General features: G+C 43.5%; 4 protein-coding genes across 4 annotated transcripts; 3 read left to right on the top strand and 1 right to left on the bottom strand.

Moving 5' to 3' along the window:
* Positions 1–839: 839 nt before the first annotated feature.
* Positions 840–5,801, top strand: LOC139211866 (probable histone deacetylase 1-B). The gene is made up of 14 exons (XM_070842285.1): positions 840–957; positions 1,676–1,788; positions 1,889–2,006; positions 2,112–2,186; positions 2,327–2,465; positions 2,678–2,819; positions 2,902–2,994; positions 3,101–3,209; positions 3,349–3,489; positions 3,927–4,035; positions 4,204–4,334; positions 4,455–4,625; positions 4,789–4,840; positions 4,932–5,801. Exons 1-14 carry the CDS (start codon positions 906–908, stop codon positions 4,957–4,959), a joined length of 1,473 nt encoding a protein of 490 aa, XP_070698386.1. The 5' UTR covers positions 840–905; the 3' UTR covers positions 4,960–5,801.
* A 160-nt stretch (positions 5,802–5,961) lies between these two features.
* Positions 5,962–10,335, bottom strand: tmem54a (transmembrane protein 54a). Its single transcript, XM_070842741.1, has 6 exons — positions 10,201–10,335; positions 8,761–8,957; positions 8,551–8,610; positions 8,009–8,203; positions 7,776–7,913; positions 5,962–6,335 (listed from the first exon to the last, which is right to left on the bottom strand). Exons 1-6 carry the CDS (start codon positions 10,211–10,213, stop codon positions 6,198–6,200), a joined length of 741 nt encoding a protein of 246 aa, XP_070698842.1. The 5' UTR covers positions 10,214–10,335; the 3' UTR covers positions 5,962–6,197.
* Positions 10,336–11,239: 904 nt separating this feature from the next.
* zpcx (zona pellucida protein C) lies at positions 11,240–13,811 on the top strand. The gene is made up of 9 exons (XM_070842933.1): positions 11,240–11,671; positions 11,753–11,862; positions 11,934–12,010; positions 12,092–12,263; positions 12,343–12,448; positions 12,541–12,626; positions 12,692–12,777; positions 12,890–13,676; positions 13,768–13,811. The coding sequence occupies exons 1-9, from the start codon at positions 11,252–11,254 to the stop codon at positions 13,787–13,789; spliced, it is 1,866 nt and encodes a 621-aa protein (XP_070699034.1). The 5' UTR covers positions 11,240–11,251; the 3' UTR covers positions 13,790–13,811.
* Positions 13,812–14,232: 421 nt separating this feature from the next.
* pabpc4 (poly(A) binding protein, cytoplasmic 4 (inducible form)) lies at positions 14,233–22,448 on the top strand. Its single transcript, XM_070842029.1, has 15 exons — positions 14,233–14,878; positions 17,345–17,538; positions 18,239–18,354; positions 19,419–19,558; positions 19,654–19,748; positions 19,826–19,963; positions 20,081–20,176; positions 20,306–20,575; positions 20,758–20,848; positions 21,012–21,107; positions 21,222–21,352; positions 21,453–21,543; positions 21,627–21,757; positions 21,847–21,970; positions 22,051–22,448. The coding sequence occupies exons 1-14, from the start codon at positions 14,686–14,688 to the stop codon at positions 21,946–21,948; spliced, it is 1,884 nt and encodes a 627-aa protein (XP_070698130.1). The 5' UTR covers positions 14,233–14,685; the 3' UTR covers positions 21,949–21,970; positions 22,051–22,448.
* The last annotated feature ends 850 nt before the right edge of the window (positions 22,449–23,298 follow it).

Here is a 23,298-nt window from a genome sequence, read left to right on the forward strand (position 1 = left end):
ATTACCGATTTTACCATTTTAACTTTTCTTTTCAGTATTATACTTTTACTGGGCCACATTTCAGGAGCACATATGAAACCATTTACCACATATTTATTTGACAGAGTTACTCATCACCTACTACGATGCATTACCCAAGCAGTATGTAAAAAGGTAAATGTAGTTCCTCCTTGACTAGATGCATTATTAAAATGTTGTGTATGCATGAACGCATCAGCCTTATAATCCAAACATATCATATATGATAACGCTCTACTGCTCTACAAGAAATGTTCTGCTTCACACTGACAACTTTTACTACTTTAAGAAGGCTACATTCATACTTTATACTGATAATACTTCTGTACTTATCTTAAAGTCAAGTTTTGAATGCACTACCTTACTTGCAATGGAGTTTTTACATTATTAACCCCTTGTTGCCTGTTGCAGCTGAGGTGGCCTCTGTATCCCACTGATGCTGGTTGATGCATCTTCTATGTATACATTATATATACATAGATGCATACACACATACATAAATATATATATATATTCTATGTGTATATACATATATATTATATTATACTATTATTATATTGTACTAGTCTATGCTATGCTATATTCAAATTAACAATCTCCACTTAATTTAGCATCTGCTTGAATGCAAAAACACAAATCATTTATTTTTTTTATACAATTGTAAATAAATTCAGGCAGTAAGGGGTTAAAATATTGATAAGAAACAGTAATAGATACCATGGGAACAGCCCCGGGCCTCCCAGCACGGGGACAGCCGGTGTCTCTGTCGCCCCCTGTCGACAGCAGCTCCTATTACAGCCCATTGATTGGACGGGAGACAAACTATCCGCCTCTTGTCGCTGTTGTCTCTAGCGGTGTGCGGTGAAAGCCAGCCAAAAAGCACTAAAATGGCGCTTACTTCCCAAGGAACAAAGAAAAAAGTTTGCTACTACTATGACGGTAAGTACTCGTGTGCCTGTACTTTAGACTGCGGACGGACTAATGAATGAAATCCGACACTTTGCGCCAACAAAGGTTGCAGTTTATTCCACCTCTTGCTAACCTGGCACGCTAGCTAACCGAGCGTTAGCTAGCTTGAGTCGCAGGCGGCTCTCTTCTCACCAGTCCAGCACATTGAGACCTCAAACACTATTAATGCTTCACTAATAATGGCTCGTTTCCCTAAATGCGCCGCTTGCCCTTAAAATACTGTGATAAACGGCCGTTTATCGACCTCGTATCCGCACTTTAACTAGATTAGTTAACGTTATTAGCTTGCGTGCTAACAAAGGGGATGTGAGTACTTCATTGTCACCGTAATTAACGCCTCCACTGAGCTAACATTAAAATGGCTCGTTCTTGCGACCTTCAAACGCCACGTAGTTCCGCCAAAAATAATGTTTTGGTCGACATTAATGGTTTGTGCATCAAGGCGCCACGCTGGAAGTGTAGCTGGTAGTTTGTGTAGTTTAATAGAGGCGGTTCGTCTCCACTAGTTTGGACCGAGGTCCAGTTGAAGGATCACAACATTTACCCCACTGCCTTTTCAGACCATGAACCGGTTTCTGCACACAAACATATGTGTGAGTGTTTGCTTGGCTTTCCACGTGTTTACATGTGTTCATTTATGCATGTGAAATAATCCAACTTCGTATCTTTTATTTGTTTTAAATTTCAGGTGATGTTGGAAATTATTACTATGGTCAGGGCCACCCCATGAAGCCCCACCGAATCCGCATGACTCACAACCTGTTGCTCAACTATGGCCTCTACAGAAAGATGGAGATATATGTATGTTGAAATACATTAACAGTGCTTCTTAAGTCAAATTACTGGGCCTCCCCGGCGTTTCTTGTGTGTCTGAGGAACTAACTTGCCCTCTGTGTTTCAGCGTCCCCACAAAGCCAGCGGAGAGGAAATGACCAAGTATCACAGCGATGATTACATCAAATTCCTGCGTTCAATTCGACCGGACAACATGTCAGAGTACAGCAAACAAATGCAAAGATGTAAGTTTGGTCAGAGGGGTTGTCTCTGTAGATAAAGCCTTGTATTTAAATATAATACGACCATGACGCCGTTGATATGATCATTTCTTTGCCCTTGCCTTGCAGTTAATGTGGGAGAGGACTGTCCGGTGTTTGATGGGTTGTTTGAGTTCTGCCAGCTCTCTGGAGGGGGCTCCGTTGGTAAGTTGTTTCTCTTTAAATACTGCTCAGACAGACATGCTGTGTTGGTGTTGGACAGCAATCATGCCACCATTGACCCAGTAATCTGTTAAGTTCAGTATAAGCAGGCTGTTAATTCCTGCCTCCTCACTGTGTTCCAGCCGGCGCGGTGAAGTTGAACAAACAGCAGACAGACATTGCTATCAACTGGGCTGGAGGCCTGCATCACGCCAAGAAGTCTGAAGCCTCTGGGTTTTGCTACGTCAACGACATTGTACTGGCTATTCTGGAGTTACTGAAGTGAGTACAAATGCCCTGTTATGGCCACTCGAGTGCATGCTTGTTTTGCATGGATGGATGATACCCTGGATGGTCAGTCAAATGTCTTTTTCTCTGATGATGAGTGTGGGGTCAGGCATTTAAAATAAAAAAGGAAAATATATATTCGTAGAATACTTTCAAAAACTAGATCAAAAGTTTTAGGACTCAAAGGATCCTTCCTGTCTTTCCAGGTACCACCAGAGAGTTCTGTACATAGACATTGACATCCATCATGGGGATGGTGTGGAGGAGGCTTTCTACACCACCGACCGTGTTATGACAGTTTCTTTCCACAAGTATGGAGAGTACTTCCCTGGCACAGGCGACCTGAGGGTAAGCCCTGAAATTATGTCATAGATAAAAATCACATTGTCATAGCCATACAGCAGATTGACATTATACGTGTTCTATGCAGGACATTGGTGCTGGGAAGGGTAAATACTACGCCGTGAATTACCCACTGAGGGATGGAATTGATGACGAGTCCTATGAAGCCATATTCAAACCTGTGAGTAATTAAAGACTTGTTGACTGTAATGTTTTGATAGTCAAGATCTCCTTTTGATGGACAGAAGCATTTTAGAGAGTGGCTTTTGTTGTGTGTGTGTGTGTAGATCATGGCCAAGGTGATGGAGATGTATCAGCCCAGTGCAGTGGTCCTGCAGTGTGGAGCTGACTCTCTGTCAGGAGATAGGCTTGGTTGCTTTAACCTCACCATTAAAGGTAAGCTTACAGAACGCCTCTCTAATGATGGTACAGCCAGCAGAGAGGTCTGCAGCCGGTTTCTCAGTTAAAATGAAATTTAACTGAGAAACCAAATAACTGTCTCCTGATGAGCCTTTGTCCCACTCTGTGTGCTCAGGCCATGCCAAGTGTGTTGAGTACATGAAGAGTTTCAACCTGCCGTTGCTAATGCTGGGCGGAGGAGGCTACACCATCCGCAACGTGGCGCGCTGCTGGACGTATGAAACTGCTGTTGCCCTGGATACATCCATCCCCAACGGTGGGTCTTAAAGGCCATGTTGAACTGAATATAATTGGTGTGGTTTTCATTTGAGAGCAGACTTTTCTGTGGTGATAATCGAGTGCTTTGTAACAATTAAAAACGTTCAACAAGGTATCAGAGATTACAAAAGATTGATGAAGCTATTGAGTAAATCAACTAAACATTCAAATAAGTTTACAATTCAGGTATTTGCCAGAAACATTTTACAATATGATGATTAAGAACACCGGTAATTACAGGTTTTTTAGTCTTGTAGTAGTCACATAATTTTGAACCTGTTTGCAATTAGTAATGTTAGTTTCTCGGCACGTGAAAAGACAGAAAAATAGGCTTGAAACACTTGTAGCAGCCTCTCACATGCTATAAAATGACTTCATATTCATTAACTAATGATGAAAAATGTAACAAGTGTATGTTTTCATTCACCTTGACAGAGCTCCCTTACAACGACTATTTTGAGTACTTCGGACCAGACTTCAAGCTGCACATCAGCCCCTCCAACATGACCAATCAGAACACCAACGACTACCTGGAGAAGATCAAGTGAGTGCATGAAACTTAAGGTTTTTTGTTGTTCTGAATGTGTTATGAATAGTTTCAGCAGCTTTTCATGTCTCTTGCACTGTGATTGAAAAGTTGAGCACATGGCCATATGATGGGTGTAGGACCACTAACAAGGTCGGTGTGTCCAACCTGCGCTCTGTCCTCTAGGCAGCGCTTGTTTGAGAACTTGCGTATGCTGCCCCATGCCCCGGGAGTTCAGATGCAGGCCATCCCTGAGGACGCTGTACAGGAGGACAGCGGAGATGAGGAAGAGGATGACCCCAACAAACGCATCTCTAGTAAGAACCTCTCACACAGTCTTCCGCGTTCACGCCACTCCAGCATCTGGCAGTTTGCCCTTGGAAACAGTTGACTGCCGTGTTTTAGTTTAACCCCCGTCACCCTGTGTTAATGTACAGTCCGTGCTCACGACAAGAGGATAGCGTGTGACGAGGAGTTCTCTGACTCTGAGGATGAAGGAGAAGGAGGCCGCAGAAACACAGCCAGCTATAAGAAAACCAAGCGTGCCAAAACTGAGGGCGAGAAAGAGGGAGAAGAAAAGGAGAAGAAAGGTGAGGAGGAAACAAAAGGTATCTAATCTTTTTTTTCATTTCATCTCACCCAACTCATGTTATTTTGTAACATAAACAGATGTCATTAGCACATCTTATAAGTTAACGTTTTAAGCCAGATCATCCTATACAACATGGAGACTGTTACTATGATAGCTTAGGGTCACTCTTTCTTTTATAGAAGTAAAAGAAGAGGAGAAGGCACCAGAGGAGGAGAAAATGGACACATCAAAGTAAGAAAACACTGCAGGTACATAATTACCATGGGGTCCAGGAAGTGGCTTATTGGGAGCATTAATCATTCCCTTACTTTGGACCCTTTAGGCCAAAAGAGGAGTCCAAGACACCTTGAGGTCCCCAGCAGCCAATGATGCCAATACAACTGATCAGGATGGACGTTGGAGCAGGACTTTTTGGATAACTCGACTTTCCAGGCTGCTGCTGTGGAAACCCATGAAGGACTAAACCTTTGTAACGAGACCCTCTCCCTCCCAATGGGACGGGGTTCTTAACATGATTTTTTCTAGGACACCTTTTCAAACTCGCTGTTTATGGACTGAAGTCAGTCGGTGTTATTGAGTATTGTTTTTGTATGCTTTCTCATTTGTTTTTTATCCTTAATCTTTTTATGCTATGACATTTGCCTTTCCCTTGTAAAGCAACTCTGTAAAAATGGTGTAGTACATGTATGCTTTTATATATCTGATGGATTTAATTTATTTAAATCATAGATATTTTGGCTACTCTGTTTTGTCCCTCAGTCCCAGTTTTGTCCTGTGTCCTCTGAATATGTAGTTGAAGCATGTTTATACAATAGATCCTTTTCTGTAATACTTTTGTGTCAGTGGTCTTGCCTGATAGTCACCAGGGATGGTTAAGGGGGTCGTATGTAGATGAATACCTTTTTACATGTCTTGGTGTAAGTAAATCACAGTCTTATATTTTAGAATGTAATTTAGTATGTGTCCTTTACCGACACTGAGATCTTCTTTGGCATATTTCCTGGACTCCTGCCTCACAATATTCAACATGTTTGAGTCCCATCAAGTGACTACCAGTGAGCTTAGTTTCCATTGAAATTTGGACTTGAGTGTCCAGTAGCACTCGGTGTCAAATGGAAGGCTAGACAAATGCCAGAATTCATTTGTTGTATATATTTGTATTCTGAAACATGAGTAAACGTGTTCCACAAGAGAGCTTTGCAAATGTGATTTAAATCTGACAGACCACACTTTGAATACCAATAAAAAGTACCCTAAAATTCTTTAGCTCTGTTCTGTTAAATTTAGTTTTTCAAAATAAGATTATTTATAAAAATGTAGTGTCTGGTCTGATGAAATGACACACGTTTTAAAAAGAAGCCTTTAATGTCAACATACAGGTGACAGCTCTCTGTATTTTCAATACCAATACAAAATGTGACAATAACAAACCAAACCAGCATTATTTTAACAGAAAAAACCCTCCTTTTGATGGAGGGAAATAAAATGCCATTGTTTTCACTGGCTTAAATCCAACATTTAATGTGTAACAGACACTCAATGTAGAACAACTTCAGTGATTATGTTTTGTTTATCCAGTTTTGCTGGTTCAGAGCCATTCGCTCTGTTCCACTGCTGTGTCACAGTCCAGCAGATCATCCTGCTCCGCCGGCTCAGACTCGGCGTCGGCCTGTGGATCTCGTGCCGGAGGCGATGACATCGTTGCAACGGCTCTCTGGATGCGCACCTGAAACATCAGAAGAATTAAAGAGAAGACTGTTCCAATCAGCGGTGCACATCTACGCTGCCCTTCAAGTGTTATGCAAATAAATAAACAGCATTAACAAAGGTAATGAGAAAATATGACTGCCCATGCTGGCAATCTTAACAGAACACAAAGATATAAAGATATAAAGTAGTCATGTGGGAGTCGTTAAGGCATCTTAATGCTTATACATATAAAAACCTGTCCAAACCTATTTGGCCAATGACATCCATGAGCCGTTTTACTCCATTTGTACAATAATAAATGACTTCTAAACAATAAACAGAAGTTAAGTGTTTAAAATATTGTTTGAATAGCAATTTGCATACTTTATCCAACATTCTTTTAACATGTTCACGGTTAAACATACAATTTCCTAGTCTGGGATCAATAAAGTACCTCCATCAGTCTAAACTATCTAAACGTGTAACCACAAAGCTGCTTTCAAGATGGAGCCATGCGATCTTGCACTGAGACGGCATGAGAGGAGGGACACAGTTACCACACTGCTCGTGTTGAACTTTGCCTCGTCAGCAGGTCTCCACCACTGGCTTCTGTTTGTCTGTATTAAATTCAAAGTCACATTGCTATTTGTGGATATAATGAAGCCAGATCAGTTTACTGTTAAAACCCTTTTAAATGCTGTTGTGCTACTGCTAAGCCTTGTGTTATAGAAGGATACTCAGTATGATGTAATATAATCCCTAATTATTAAATGTTGTTATGCAAAATGCCTCATGTCTTTCCAACATAAGCGTGTTCTCGGTGTGCCTAGAGACCGCCAAGAGAAAAGACCACCCTCCCTCTATTTCTCCTGCTCCATCTTTCAGTAAATATGTGTGAAAACTCGCTGTTTAGATTTGGCTCCCTTTATGATGTCATGAGGTGATCTGCTGAACATGTGACACCCTCCTGCCCTTCAGCAGGCCACCCTTTCTCGCCTGCTGAAAACCTCCTGAATCAACCTTGCTGTCTGGAATTGTTTTATTCCTCCCTAACGCCGGCCCCCCGGTAGCACAAAGACATCGAAGACAAGAGCGAAGGATGCAGATTGTTCCGTTTTTCTAAAACAGAGTGTGCAGAAATAGGGAAGAAACAGCTGCAGGAGCCATGTCTGTGTCTGTTTCAAGTCTAAACTTGAAAAAGAGCAGAATATAGGACCTTTAATTACTTGTTTCAGTTCTGCTTTGTGAGTCAATCAATCAATCTTTATTTATATAGCGCCAATTCATAACAAATGTTATTTCAACTAAACTTATACATCCCTAACCTCATTCACATTTATGTCAAACATTTTTCTTGTTAAAAAAGCAACTATGACTGAAGTGACTTCTTATATGAGACACAGTAACAATGCTGCCAAGCAATCAGCACCCTCGTACATGCTACAGACACAATACAGTCAAATAGCGCAGGTCTTACCCTCTTTGCTCGGATCGGCCTCTTCCTGCACGGGCAGAGGTAGAGGTATGAAGTGCAGGCAGCAAAGCAGCGGAAGGAGAACACAGTTTCCACCACGGACATCAAGATGAGAGGCACCCACAGAATGATTGTGGTGCCCTGGTCACAAAAAAAAAAAAAAAAAGACTCTGATCAATAAACACTTTGAGTTAATACCCAAACCACTGATGGATAAATATTTATAGTCAACATACATAGATACGGGTGGGGTCAAAGGGGCATTCGTATGTGATGCTGGAGGAGCCGACGTCTTTGTCAGAAAACGTGCAGTGTGTCAGCAGGCTCCATCCTTTGTGAACAATGGCTTTCACCATAGAAACCGACAAGCCCAGGGTGGAGGCGATCGCCAAGAGACCTGCCAGGAAGCTCAACACCAACAAGACCCACTGCTGCAAGGACAACACGCCATGTTAGTTGGTAAAAACAAAACCTCTTAGTCTAGTGTGTGAAAGACTTTCCCCCCCCTCATTCTTTTCAATGTGAAGTAGGTGTAAGAAGGAAGTACTGTAGGATGACGGAGTAGAAATCAGTTGGGTCCACGCTCTGAGGAAATCCATCCAACATTTGAATGAATTCTATATTTGCATGTGTGTGCACATAACCTATGTAAATAGCCATCATCTTCATCTCCACACACTTACTCAGAAACAAAGGGCAAGTTCTAACAGGAGCCTGCAAATGATAGACGTGAGCGCTGAATAGAGAAACTGTGGCAAAAAGGGGGAGCTTTATTTACCAGGATCCTGTTTTTCTTGTTTTTGGACAGGACGATGGCTGTTATTCCACCGATAATTCCCTGAGGGGAACAAGTTCAGTAAAAAAAAAAAACCAACCAAATCATTCATGACAGATAGATGATACAGTACTACTAGTCAAAACAGTGCTTTGTAAGGATTGACACACTTTACAAGTATGCACTGCGTTATGATCAGATACGAACACTTACCACCAGGCCCGCCACAATAGCGATGACATTGGAGATGGCGTACACCATGGTGCGGGCCTGGGAGTGCACGTTGATGTGCCTGAGCACGGCGCCATGCACTAGCGCTCCGAGAAGAAAGTTGACATGTCCCACCAGCACCAGCCCCAGCCCGATCTTCATCAGGGCTTTGTTGTCCTTCAGGCTGGCACAGCATACTCCTGCAGGAGAAAAACTGTGTTACTTGGAACTCAAAAACCCAAACTGATTCACCGGACTGTGTGTGCCACAGCCCGTGCTGTCAGACTGACGCATGGGACTGTAATCCCGTGTGTAAATACCTGCTGTGTGTGCATCATTACGTCTTGTTGACAAGAACTAACTGAGTATGGAAGGTGAAACGACAGCACGCACACGTTTGTTAAACGCTCTGAAACACAGAACGAGCTGTGAGTGCAGCACAGTGGGAACCTGTGTGAGAGCAGACTTCACTGCAGTCTTGTGGGTTCAGTAAAGCCAGAAGGAAGCGGGCCAGTGGTTAGCACACCGTGACATCTCTTCAGAACAAGAAAGTCACCACAATTACACCCGACCCCCGTAGAGACGCCTGAACATCTCATCCACTGCAAGCTGCAAAGAGCTGCAGCAGCTACGGTGACGGTGTGGTGTCTGAGCGGGATTGTGTTGCACTATTTTGTTCCCTCCTCTGTGCAAAGGTGAAGCACCCACCCATATAAAGGCCAGGTGAGCCCCCCCCCCCCTGAACCAAACAGGACAAAGCTTTGGGTGGGGTGTGCAAACACTGAGCACGACATTCACCTGGCCTGGGGGGTCAGGCAGAAACACATACCTCTGACTGGCTGGCTGTGGGAAAGCTCACCATGTTTTTGGTCATAACATTGTCAGTGTAATGATTGTTGCCATTCGAGAGCACAGTATCAAACATTATTACTGAAACGTTCAGGTCCTTGCAAGCAAAATAAAACTAGAAATAGTTTTTATATATTCATACACCTGATCAAACTTTATGTATCTTAGTGAGTTTATATTTTCTAATGTTACACAGGGACTGCTGCAGGCCTCTTTCATTCTGCTTGGTGATGTCTGACACTTTGACTGTCCTTAGGTCTACTGATGATGATATGAATGTACAGTGTGGGGCCCATACTGTGCTGTTTATCTGTCTACAGGCCATAATCATGACTCTGCCATTCAACTGTCACTGGTATTAATGTCATACACCGCTGTGAGCCTCCACTCTACGGTTCATTCATGTGAATCAACACAGAGTAAAGATCACACACTGAGCTCCGTCAGCCAAATGCTGGAAAAATAAAGGTTTATTACGTCTCTTCTCCACGGAGCTCAGTACCGAGCGCGCAGACCGCGCAGACCACGCCTAAACCTTTACCAGGCAACACACCCACGCACTCACCTGTGAAACACGCATGAAAGCCAGCTCACCTGAATTCACCATGGTGGGCTGTTTTATCCCCTCAGATCATAGTCGATTAGTGTACAAGTTGTATTAAAGTCATTTTCTCTGCCTCTTGTTTGTCTCCTTCGTTCAGCTGCGGGTAGACAGGCGTCACCTTCCGCCTACCTGTGCGGAGGCTCCGCCCCGACGAACCTCCTCCGTCCAGCTGCTTCCGCCGCTGTGATGTATCTCAAGCCTTTATTCTGAGTTACTAAGTTTTAAAAAAGGCTGTCATCGTTTGGAGATACTGATTATTTTAAGAATGTTTCCATCATTTGCTTAAGTTATTATTCCGAGGTACCACGTCTTTATTTGGGGATACTGTCATTTCTTTCATAAAGTTTCTTGTAATTTTGCGCTTCTAGATCATTATTTTCAGAAAGCTCCTCATTACAGTGGCTTACAAGATCTTTTTTTCCACCACAGTGGTAAAAATGGGCTTCCATATGCAACTCTATCCCCCCCACCTGTCCCACTACTCCCATCACCAAGTTACCTGGATTAACCATCCATAGGAAACACACTGTACTATATGGGGTCTATATGACTTGATGTTTTTCCATAGTTAATAAAGTTTTAGAACACTGACACTGGAAATGACTTTTGCACTCCCCTTGTTTTGTGCAGGTATGTTACCTGTTGATGGCTCTTATTTGCTTTCCAAATGTATAAACCCGTGTATAACTATAAATAGTTCTTCTGCTACACATTCCAAGAGTTAAACATCCTCATTTCTTAATGCGACCTGGTTCACATAGAAATAAGAATATAAAAATGAAACGTATTATGTGCAGAATATTTTCCTTAAAGTTTTAATACCAGCATGAAGATGACCATAAAACATCCCAGAGTTGCACCAAATGTATTGCTGAAGCTACATGCGCAGTATAAGGATATAAAATTCAGCATAACAAAGCATTACTGCCTGTATGCCGCCTCATTAGTGTGATTGTCAGCACCTGCCCCCCCCACACCTTATTAATGACTCACCTGGGGTCAGAGAATGATCACAGAGGTTGGGCCATTTTGGGGTTTGCGATGGGGACGGTGGAGATATTCCTTTGTGTTCTCTTTGGACATTTTATTGCTGCTCAGTCAGTAATAAAAGAGCAGGATGTCACGTTTCCACAGGAGATTCCAGGATTCTTTGAGAATTTCATGCCCTTTCCATTTAAAAGAAACTTTGATTTCACTCCATATGACACCATCTTCAGCTCATGGCGGACCAGGACTCCTGACTTCCACATGCTGGCTGCGTCTCCTCCCATCATGAATGTTCCCAAAGTAGAGGTGTTCTGCGATGACTCTGAGCTAACTCTGCTGGTGGATAAGAGGTCCAACGGCGTCGCACTGACTGCAGAGGACGTGCAGTTGGGAGACGGCTGCTATAGCAATGGAGAGCTACCAAACCAATTTGTCCTCACTTACAGTCTGGACAAGTGTGGAACGACGCGTGTGGTGAACTAACCAGACTCTCCACCAGTTAATTTACCCCCACAGCTTTTTGTGAGGATCTCCTGACACTATTCTCTCTTACAGGTGCAGAACGGCTTGGAGATGTTCACCAACACTCTCCACTTGAATCTCAAAGCTCCCCTCAACTGGTGGCAAACTCCAACCATAGGACACATCTCCTGCATCCCAAAGAGGTGCATCTATTGCTCTACCAAAACATTTGCATGTTGTGATGAATACTAAAGGGGAATGCATGTTTCTTCAGGCCGTATGATAATTCAGTGTCTGTCTCAACGGTGCCTTCTGAGAATGGCAAGACCTTCAGCATCAAAGCCATGAAGTGTGAGTACTAAAGGGAGTCAAAAATATGCCCTACAGCTGGATTCTTATTTGTAGATACAAATATTCAAATTTTCCCTGCAGCATCCTGGACCGGTGCCGCAGAGTCTAACACGTATGAAAGAGGCCAGGTTGTCAACCTCCAGGTTTCTGCCAAAATCAGGCCTGAGCAGCAGCTCTTCATCCACTCCTGTTTCGTGTCTGCATCTCCAGAGCCTCACACCAGACCGAGGCACGCAGTCATAATGAATAAAGGGTAAGCAGAGGGTCAGGAGTCGGCTGTAATGTTTGTCCATGATGTTGTAATCACCTGTGACACTGTCGCTCTCTGCCAGGTGCACGTCCCCGCTTGGCTCTTCTAATGCTGTCATACAATTCGTGGCCTCCAACAGAGCCGATGTGATTAATTTTGCTCTGAATACGTCTTATCTCATCTCTGAGGTGAAATGATTTTTCCTCCTCTAAACTGGATTTACTGCCATGCTTCTGCTGCTCGGCTGTATGACTTTATGAACCCTCTTCCTCCCCTGAAGCTTTACGTCCACTGTAGCGTCCTCGTCTCGGACCAGGGTGTCACCTTCAGCTCTAAATCCTGCAACTATAACGTGTTCCAGTCAAGGTATTTATGTACAAAAAAGGTATATTGTGACCTCTTCATTACTTAATCCTGAGATTCTGTTCCAGATGGGAGGACTTAAGTGGCGCTGCAGAGGTGTGCGAGTGCTGTAGCTCAAAGTGTAAAGGGCTGTCTGTCAAACACCTTCCTGAAGGTCAGTGCTTTTTTTTTTTTTTGTTTATTTGTTATTAAAAGGTGTAATGATAACTGAACTTGGTCTATTTCTGGTCTAGCTCAACAGTGGCTCACTAAGGGTGTCATTTCAGATGCCAGGGCTGTCGTCAGCATTGGCCCCTTAGTCATTGTGGACAAACAAGTAGAGAGAATTCCTCAGCCTCCCATCTCTGAACCACAAGACACCCCCAGTGCTCCAGTCGACGACTCCATGCAGTCTGATGGTGCAGCAGCTGAGGGCTCCATCCTCGCTGGTGCTTCAGTATCAAGGAACCCGTTCTCTTCTCCCCCTCGGGGTGTAGTGGTTGTGAGTCAGGACCCAGTTGTCAGACTGACCCTCTGGCTACCTGGACAGGTGCAAGGTGCTGAACACGGCAACAATGTCGGCGCAGACTCTGAAGACGGTTTGAAAGTTCAGTTCCAGGAAGATGACATGATGGCAAATGACCTTCCTGAACTGCAACCTCCAACCACGGAGCAGGAGGCTCTTCTGAATGCACCCACAAACAAGAACGGAGACAAAAATGCAGATGAGCCAGGAGGTGAAGCTCATATGTGGGATTTGAATCTTCTTACGCTAGCTGATGGCTGGGCAATTCCTCCGCCGCTGGAAAAAGAATCCCAAAGTAACATGAGGTTTAACCCAATAAGAGATGAGCTGGCTCAAAGGCGGGCGGCTGCACCTGTGGTGACCAAAGAAGGAACGAATGATGCCCAGCCAATAATTCGCTCAAAACTTCAGTTTTCCAAAGCCATGGACGGGTTTCAGACACTGAGTTATGAGGAAGATGTGATCAGAAGATCTGAGGCGGATGGGACTAGAGGGAAACGAGAGGCCAGCCAGAGAGGGCTGTTAAAAACCTTCCTGGATTTGTTGAGGTAACTAATCTCAGTGGCACACTTCCACTTCCAATTATTCAAATATCACTACAGTCCATGTAAATGACTAATGTATTTCTCTTGCCCTCAGGAAGATGGACAAAGCAGAATAATTGCATCTAAGAATATTTTTTTTTTTTTATAATGCAACCTAAAATGAATAAATGTACTGAGCAATAATCCACGTTTCTGTTTTCCTCATCATGCTATTTCCAAATGTGGGGCTGAAATTAAGCAGAGTTTTCCTCCTTTAATCCTCCCCTTCATATCTTTCTGTACAAAACATAAATATTAAAGCACAAACAGCAGTGGCCAGTTTTCCTTCTGCAGGAGCCTCTTGTCTTCCCACCCAGATGTCGCTGTGGGGAGCCGGGCTCTGTAGTTGAGGCACTACAGTGTGCGCTCTCCCTTTTACGCCGCATGCTCAGTGTTTCTTTTTTTTTTTTTTTTTTTTTTTTTTTTTCTATCCCAAGTTTGACCCTGGCCACTATTTCCTCCGCACCGCCACTCTCTATAAAGTGCCCATGCTTCTCCTCACGCAGTCTCTTTCCCCGACCACAAAACAACCGTGAGTGTCGAACTCACTGTTCTTGAAAAACTTAAAATAAAAATAATATAAAAAATACAAAATCTACAAAATCTTAATAAAAACAAAGTACCTTATACTTAATAAGAAATACAAACGTCTTAAAAAAAATAGCAAAACTTTAATTAAAAAAAAAAACACCAGAAATAGAAGGCCTCGGGCTTAACCCGAAGTTCTTTTAAAGGGAGAAATACTTCAGAAGACAGCGATTTCTATCGTGGCTTTTTTTTTTTTTTTTTTTTTTTTTTTTCCAGGTTTGACATTTTCTCCGAGCTGGATCAGAGCCGCAGCTGTCTCTCTTATTAGGCGAGAATTGAAACGCAGTTATTTGGACCCGTAATCCAGCTCTTACCGGCATTTCAGGTTTTTTTTTGGCGTTTTTGAGGGAAGCTCTGAATTTATTTAATCACTGAAGTCCGAGATATGAACACAGCGACGGGGAGTTATCCGATGGCTTCTCTCTACGTTGGCGACCTGCACCCCGACATCACGGAGGCGATGCTGTATGAGAAATTCAGCCCCGCCGGACCGGTGCTCTCCATTCGGGTATGCCGAGACATGATCACCCGGCGGTCCCTGGGATACGCTTATGTGAACTTCTCCCAGCCTGCTGACGGTAAGACATGAAACATGCGAGCTGATCTGATCTGTGCACTTTGAGCATGTCACTTGCACGCGTCGGCGCATGCATCCTTTTACACACAGACAATGTCACCATATGCTTTCAGTGCCAGTTATGAAAGTGCTACATGATCAGGGAGATGCTGGTAATGATTAAAAATGGTGCGCCTTCACTGAATTCTGGTGGATAAAGTGATAGTTTAGCAGCCCAAGTAACCATAGGACTGTCACAGCGGTTCTACAGACTGGTTGGAGCACCCATTTGACCCATATAAGCATGTCCCAGTTCTTCCACTCCTGGTAATATATGGCACTACCATAGTTAAAGCCCTCTCACACATGCAGAATTGGACTCGTGCTTGTTTGTTAAACAGAAAAGTCATTTTGTGCCCATCAGTTTTAGCACTGCATTTTGCTGTATGAACTTCTTTTTTTGCAGATCACACTTATTCAGCCCAAAAATGACCCATTTCTGCTCCTATTTAAAGGGCCACTGAGTGAACCTAATTCCCATTGCCCCCTGTTGCTATATTCACTGAAAGCAAGAGAAGGGACAAGCACAGCTGAACAATAACCCGTGCACAATGACCCCTGCACCGCCTGATTGACATGTTTGTGTGTATTGTGTGGCACAGCAATAATGTCAAAGACTTGCTCCTTTTTCTGTTTGGATTCAGTCCCGGCTTCATCATTTGAACTGGTTAGGGCTTAGTGGAGTCATATAGATGGTTTATTTGTAACATATGAAGCCACTTAAGCTGCTTGTCTATTAGAGCCTCAGTCTGTGTAAATAAATTACTGCAAATGTATGAGAGCTGTCTTTATTAGAAGGCTTTCCTGTCCCCAGTCGGTGCTATCACAGCATTGAGCAATAGTAGCAGGTGTTGTGGTTGTCTTTGGAGGCCCAGTGATGCTGTTTACATAGTGTGGACTTTTTTGCCTGTTGTATCAACGTTAAACACCTGTCAGAATTTATCTGCACTCCGCTGACAGGTTACAGCTGGCTCGTTTCCAGTAAGGTAGTATCACTCACTTGAGTAAATGTAATAAGAGCCACAAGTGAGAAGACACCATTTGTTGTTGGAGGTGTAGACATGGGGGGAGGGGGGGTGGTGGTAGCTGTGGGGTATTTACATGGGATCCAGGCACGTGCATGCAGGGCAACAGCTTGCTGCCTGTAAAATACTTATACCAAAATGGTTGAAAATACTCCTGAGCAGAGATTACTGCTCGAAATCAGATGCAGTGGTCAGAGTAGGGCAGTTGTAAAAGTTGTTTGCAATCTGCGTTGGACGTCGTGGTTGTATGTGTAAACACTCACGAGACCTGGTGTTGCTCATCTGAGCTTTCTCAGTGAATGTGTCTCCTCCCCATCAATGGTAGAGAAGGCTCTACTCACACTCCATGCCAGCACATACCTCTCAGGACCCCTCTCTAAATATAGAAGGTCTTTCTGTGTAGCCCAGAATTTGCCTGCTCGTTATACTTTAAAGTTCTCAACATTGCAGACATTATTAGAATAATTGCTAACATTTTACACAATTGAATCATTCTAAATGACACCAGTTAACAATCAAATAATAATCAGGTATTACATAGATCACTTTGGCCAGTTTTTAAAACTAAGATTGCCATCCTGAACTTTCCAGAGGTCCACATGTTTGACAGCAATCACACACCTCCTCTGAGCACACACACTGTGAAGTACAATTGCAAGCCAAACTGCTGATGCCAGCAGACGCAAGGCAGCTCCGTTTTGTTTACCAGACACTTTTAGCTGGAAAGCCTGGCCTGTGTGTGTGTGTGTGTGTGTGTATATGTGTGTGTGTGTGTGTGTGTGTGTGTGTGTGTGTCTGTTACTGTGGTGTGACTGAACAAAAGGATGTTTGGCATGTGTACCCACATGAATATGAGAGCTTACATGAGAGTTAAAGCAGCAGACTGGAAGAGAAATAGTGTAAGTTAAACCTTTTTTAGTAATTAAACTGGACTCAAATAAGAAATAATAATTTAAGCAAATAAATCATATTACTTAACACCACAATTAAAGCCCATTTGTGTGATCTGAGGCCCTGCTGTACTGCTACTGCCACTGGCCTAGGTGGGTACGTGGCCCAGCATGCGGTGAGTTAGAGAAGGGGGACATGTGCTCCCAGCTTGCCCACTGCAGCTGCCCTAACACTTGTTCCAGCTGCTCATCAGCCACATGGTTTACTGCAGTATCTTCCCCATGTTGCTCACGCCTTATCGCTGGGCTGACAGCAGTGTAGCACACAATGCATGTGGTATTGGCAGAATAGAAAGGACGACTCCTTTCAGTGCTGCAGTGCATGTATTGACCCCGATGGATGGGAGCATGTTATGTAGCATAAGTACTAGTCGCCGATGTGTTTTTTCGACTCCATGTAAACAACCCACTCATGACCTTTTCCCTCCACCTCTCTGCCCCTCCTCCCTCCAGCCGAGAGAGCCCTGGACACCATGAACTTTGACGTGGTGAAAGGGAAGCCAATCAGAATCATGTGGTCCCAAAGAGACCCCTCCCTCAGGAAGTCTGGAGTGGGCAACGTGTTCATCAAGAACCTTGACAAGTCCATTGACAACAAAGCCCTGTACGACACTTTCTCTGCCTTTGGCAACATCCTTTCCTGCAAGGTACAGCTGCCATAAAAGGGACTGAGGGGCTTTAAAACAGGAATTCTGCTTCTTTAATGGTTTTTATATTCCCACTCTGTTCCTGGTCAGAGATGACGATGTCTCACACACACCATCTTTTCTCTTATCTAAATCCATGTAAAAACTAGTCACATTGCAGCAACACTTTTTGGGAACTGGATTTATTCACATTCTTGCAGAAAATGAGCTGATTATACCTGGCAGTTAAATATGAAGCTACAGCCAGCAGCTGGTTAGCTTATCTTGGCATTGGGACTGGAAACGGGGAAAAAGTTAGCCTAAAGTGAAGTAACAAAATACACCTAACAGCATATCTACGAGTTACTGATGAACATATTACAGCTTTTGGAAGTGGGAACTTGAAGTGTAAAACCAGCTTTTTGTATTTTGCCAAGGGTTTAGAGCATATGTGTTGCTGTTATAATTATTTTTTTGTACGGATGAAATTATCTAGATTAAACATGCTCATGTGGACAGAGCTGCTTCCCTTTATTTCCAGTCTTTATACTGAGCTATGCTAACTGGCTGCAACTTCACATGTGGAGGATGGATTTGACATTGGCATTGATCTTCAATGATCCTTTATCCCTGAATCTTGAACTAATGCTTTAAAGCTAAGGAACTGCCCGCATGTACCTCTGCACTGGATGCATCTTTACCTCCTCCTCCTCTGCTCCAGGTGGTGTGTGATGAAAACGGCTCCAAGGGCTACGCTTTTGTCCACTTTGAGACCCAGGACGCTGCTGATCGTGCCATCGAGAAGATGAACGGCATGCTTCTGAATGACCGCAAGGTGTGAGTGTCTGATCATCTAGGAACTGGGGACGACGGGGTGTTTGTTGTTGATGCATCGTGAGAAAACTTTTGAAGGATTTAGCGTGAACTTTAAAATGCTTTTGATAGTATTTTGTTTTCATGACATTGAAAAGCCAGATGTAGAAGGTGCAGTAGTTATTGAGCTTACGGTGGTAATGGTCAAAGCTTATGTGGATCAAAGTGTTTCATTTTGTGTCTTAATGTATAAACCTGACTTGTCTGTTCTACACTTGTGTTGAGTGAACTGACTTTTCGTGTATTTTTTCAGTTGGTGAGTTTGTGTGTGTGAATAATCTGACTAATAAGCTCATCTCTCACGACCGCCAGTATGAAGATAACCTCTGAACTGATAGATAACCAACTAAAAACTCTTACTTACTCTTTATCTTTCCTACCAGACGCATTTTCTGTTGCCTCATTTGTCCACTCGCTGGTCACCCGTCTTGGAGTGTTTGTATGTGTGTGTGTGTGTATGACCACGCTTGTGTGTTTTAGTGATGGATCGAATGCAGGAATGCAATACTGGATGGCGGAAGGAGAGAGAGGTCGTCATAGCAAGGTATATAAGATCATTTGGCCCTCCTCAGCTTTCCTTTGTACTGTGAGACTCTGTTCCTCCATCCCTCTCCATCCACCTCCTCATCAAGTTTTGGACCAAGAATTAAGATGGTCGTCACTGTGTTGTCTAGCATGCCAACGTATCTGCCTGCCTCTGGTGATATTAACAGCAGTTGGATGTTTTTTTCTTTGTTTACCCCAGGAATGATGAGTCACACGATGAAATGTAGCTGTGAATTTTGTTTTGTGGATGTTGTCCCTGTTTTTGTAAAAGGATGTACTCTCTTGTACTTACCGTGCTTGCCGTGGTTAGGTCTTCCTCTGTCATTGCGGAACTTTCTGTACCCGGAAACCCGGATCAAGAGTGTTTTAAAATCGGAAAAAGCAGGTCAAAAGAGATGGATCCTTGTTTGTTTTCTCATCTCTGATGGGACTCTTTTAAAGGAGTGTATGTATGTGTGTCGTTGCCGTCTCTCTATTTTCAGGTTTGTGGGCCGTTTCAAATCTCGCAAGGAACGGGAGGCTGAACTAGGTGCCAAAGCCAAGGAGTTTACCAATGTCTACATCAAGAACTTTGGGGATGATATGGATGATGACCGGCTGAAGGAGCTTTTTGACAAATATGGTAAAATGGAGCTAGATTCATGGGTATTACTCCATACTCTAATGTATTTTGTTCTGCTGCATCCCATCCACTTTTCTGACCTTTAACCTCCCCAGGTAAAACACTCAGTGTGAAGGTGATGACAGACCCCACAGGCAAATCCAGAGGATTTGGATTCGTTAGTTACGAGAAACACGAGGACGCTAACAAGGTAAACTGGCCTCATGAAAATGTATCCGGCGAATCTTCAGTGGTCGTTCCCGTTGGTGACAATGATTTCGTCCAAAGGCTGTAGAGGACATGAATGGCACCGAACTCAACGGCAAGACTGTGTTTGTGGGCCGGGCTCAGAAGAAGATGGAGCGGCAGGCGGAGCTGAAGAGGAAGTTTGAGCTGCTGAAACAAGAGAGGATCAGTCGTTATCAGGTCTGTAGAAATTAAGCCCTTAATTAAGGGAATACATCTAATCCATCTTTAATTTCAATCCTTTAATCTCAGAGAAGCTGCCACTTATGTGTCATGACGGTCTGTCTTTGGTTTCAGGGTGTTAATCTTTACATTAAGAACCTGGATGACACCATAGACGATGAGAAACTGCGTAAGGAGTTCTCTCCATTCGGGTCTATCACAAGTGCTAAGGTGAGAACAATCAAACAGATGTTGTGATGCATTACCACTGCAGAAGAGATAATGCTTTATAAATATAGCATATATGAGCATATATTGTATGTTTGAAATTACTCAGACACCATCCGTCTAATATTTTAGGTGATGCTAGAGGAGGGTCGCTCCAAGGGCTTTGGCTTTGTCTGTTTCTCCTCCCCCGAGGAGGCCACCAAGGCTGTGACTGAGATGAACGGACGCATTGTTGGCTCCAAACCCCTCTACGTGGCTCTCGCTCAGCGCAAAGAGGAGCGCAAAGCCCACCTCACCAACCAGTACATGCAGCGCATTGCTGGCATGAGGGCCATGCCAGCTAATGCCATCATTAATCAGTTCCAACCCACCAGTGGCTACTTCATGCCAGCTGTGCCACAGGTGCGAGAATCAAAGTTAAAGTGAGAAGATAGTGTGTATGATTCCCAACAATTCCATGTGACGTTCACAGGTGCCACAAGGCAAAGAGGCTATTTATTTATTTATTTATTTAAAAAAAAACACAGATTAAAAAGGTAGTCACATCAGGTGTTTGTTCATTTTACTTATTTGTTGACCACCAGGCACAGAACAGAACTACATACTATGCACCCAATCAGCTGGCCCAGATGCGACCCAACCCACGATGGCAGCAACAAGGTGGCAGAGGTCAAGGTGAGCATGTGGCACCGTATGATGGTACATCTATCTTTGATATACTTCCAGCTGCCTGACGTAGTCATACTCTAATGGACCTGTTTAAAAAGTATTACATTTCAATGCAGTTAAGCTTTGTATTGCATCTCATTGTTTTCGTCTCTGCCTCTGTCACTGCCAGGTGGTTTCCAAGGGATACCCGGCTCTCTGCGTCAGCCAGGACCCCGTGCCAACCTGAGACACATGACTCCTGGTGGTGGCACACAGGGCCCACGAGGTGTGTTCACCAACAACAACTGAGTCAACTCAGTGACTCTGGCTTTAGCGTTTCATTGACACAGTAGAGGTTGTCAGAAAAAACTGTGTAAATTCTGCCCCGTTTTCCCTCTAGCTTCTGGCCAGGCCATGGCCCCCCGTCCCTCAATGGGAGTCCCTGGCCCCCGTGCCATGCCTCCTTATAAATATGCCACTGGTGTCCGTAACCCCAACCCTCAGGTGGTGCAACCTATTGCCTTACAGCAGGTATGGGCAAAAAACAATCATACCACCTTGCGTTCCTGTCAACAAGCCCCCAAACCTAAACATAATTGTCCGTCCTATGTCGCTCATCTGTCCCCTCCAGGCTCAGCCAGCTGTGCACGTTCAGGGCCAGGAGCCTCTCACAGCCTCCATGCTGGCTGCTGCACCCCCCCAGGAGCAGAAACAGATGCTAGGTAAGAATCCCACATCATAATGAATGAACCGTAATGCTTTTCGGTTTTTATTAGATTGATTTATTTTCCATTCTTCCTTCTAGGTGAGCGTCTTTTCCCACTGATTCAGTCCATGCATGCCAACCTGGCAGGGAAGATCACCGGCATGCTGCTGGAGATTGACAACTCTGAACTGCTACATATGCTGGAGTCTCATGAATCTCTGCGTTCTAAGGTGCTTTGCTGCCTCCATCTTGTCCATATTGGCACACTGAAATATACAACACTGTGTCATCATTCACGTTTGATGGTCTCTTTGTGCAGGTGGAAGAGGCCGTTGCCGTGCTACAAGCCCACCAGGCAAAGAAAGATGCCACTCAGAAAGTGGGCAACATGGCTCCCAGTGCTGCTGCCACCACTTCCTGAAGACTGTGTGCTGTCTGAACTGGTACGATAAATTAGACAAATCATTTGTTCATGCGTGTTTAAAGTTTTGGGGCGATTATGAAAATCACTTTGTTGTTACAGGGAACAGAAAAACAAGCAGAGATGGGGAGGGACGCGCTACACTGACTCCAATGGCCTGACTCCTCTGAACAATTACATGAAAATGAAGAAAAAAAAAGAAAATGTAATTTTAAAAATATACTTGAACATTTTGAAAAATGTTACAGTTCATAATTTTCTAGCTCTGTAATACTTTAATACACTGCATACCAAAAGCAATACTGCAAATATGCATTTGCGAATGGAGGCCCTTCCTTTTGTGGCAAAGGAGAGAAACCCATTTCTAAAAGGAAAATGATCCTTCTTCTTTTTCTTTGCTTGAAAGTTTTATGTTTGATTTGAAATAATGGACTCCTCCATCCTATCATGTTATCATGGGTGTGTGGTATTCTCAATAAAGTGTTGATATATCAAGGTTACCACTTGTGTTAAGTGCATTTGTGTGTATCTGCACTGCAAAAGTATGCAAAATAATATTCTGCTAGATATCACGTTTTGTCTGGGCCAAATTGCTATTATTCAGGGTGTTCCTTTAACAAGCAACACAAGAGCGGAGAAGAAAACATTACATTTGCAACTTAAAAGGCCTTTCTGCACTTAAAACAGAGAAAGCTTTTCAAGAAGTATGGAATTTATGATAGATCCTGATAGCTCATGTTTGGCTTTGAGAACACAGAATTGAAAAATGTTTTATTAATGCATTCCTGGGGTAAGTTGTCTGGAAGAATGAGCCGGATTCATTCGTATAATTTATCACAGAGCTGGGATCCTTATCAAGGTCTTGGAGAGTGCCGAGATCCAGTGTGCCTCATCAAGTCAAAGGGACAAAAACACAAACCGCAGAAGGCCACTGTTAACATGGAGGACAACGAGGAAGTTGCTGATAGCATCATATCTCCTGCCAGGAGCAGGTTCCCTCAGGAATTTGTCATCGGTGAAATATTTGAAATAACTGAAAAGTAAAGTGAATAAGTCAATACTAACTTTTGGGCTGCCAGGTTGTCAAAACTCCATTTGCCTGGTTATGATGTGTGTAGAACTAAATGCTAAAGAGTAATAAAGGCTTTTACAGCTATCCATCAAGTCTGTAGTTTAAATGTTATTTAGCTGCTGTTTGACAGTTTTTGGTCCACATTCTCTGCAGCAGTTTTCCAGAGGGTCAGGTCGAATGGAGAGGTCTGCATGAAAAACTGCAGCGCTAAAGAAGTGCCATGCTGGTGGAAGATAAACACCAACATGGCAAACCAAAAGTCACTCTTATTATTAATA

Source organism: Pempheris klunzingeri, chromosome 13 (genome assembly GCF_042242105.1).
Source record: "Pempheris klunzingeri isolate RE-2024b chromosome 13, fPemKlu1.hap1, whole genome shotgun sequence".
Taxonomy (NCBI): domain Eukaryota; kingdom Metazoa; phylum Chordata; class Actinopteri; order Acropomatiformes; family Pempheridae; genus Pempheris; species Pempheris klunzingeri.

Coding starts and splice junctions, on each gene's coding strand:
- tmem54a (XM_070842741.1), bottom strand. Junction 7,914..8,008: donor TTGACCCCACCCGTATCTAT/GTATGTTGACTA, acceptor TTTTGTGACCAG/GGCACCACAATCATTCTGTG. Junction 6,336..7,775: donor GGCCGATCCGAGCAAAGAGG/GTAAGACCTGCG, acceptor CTGATGTTTCAG/GTGCGCATCCAGAGAGCCGT.
- zpcx (XM_070842933.1), top strand. CDS start 11,252: ATGGGGACGGTGGAGATATTCCTTTGTGTTCTCTTTGGACATTTTATT. Junction 11,672..11,752: donor AGTGTGGAACGACGCGTGTG/GTGAACTAACCA, acceptor TCTCTCTTACAG/GTGCAGAACGGCTTGGAGAT. Junction 12,264..12,342: donor GCAGTCATAATGAATAAAGG/GTAAGCAGAGGG, acceptor GCTCTCTGCCAG/GTGCACGTCCCCGCTTGGCT.
- pabpc4 (XM_070842029.1), top strand. CDS start 14,686: ATGAACACAGCGACGGGGAGTTATCCGATGGCTTCTCTCTACGTTGGC. Junction 19,964..20,080: donor AGAGGATCAGTCGTTATCAG/GTCTGTAGAAAT, acceptor CTTTGGTTTCAG/GGTGTTAATCTTTACATTAA. Junction 21,108..21,221: donor TGGCACACAGGGCCCACGAG/GTGTGTTCACCA, acceptor TTTTCCCTCTAG/CTTCTGGCCAGGCCATGGCC.
- LOC139211866 (XM_070842285.1), top strand. CDS start 906: ATGGCGCTTACTTCCCAAGGAACAAAGAAAAAAGTTTGCTACTACTAT. Junction 2,820..2,901: donor CTGGCACAGGCGACCTGAGG/GTAAGCCCTGAA, acceptor TGTTCTATGCAG/GACATTGGTGCTGGGAAGGG. Junction 2,995..3,100: donor ATGAAGCCATATTCAAACCT/GTGAGTAATTAA, acceptor GTGTGTGTGTAG/ATCATGGCCAAGGTGATGGA.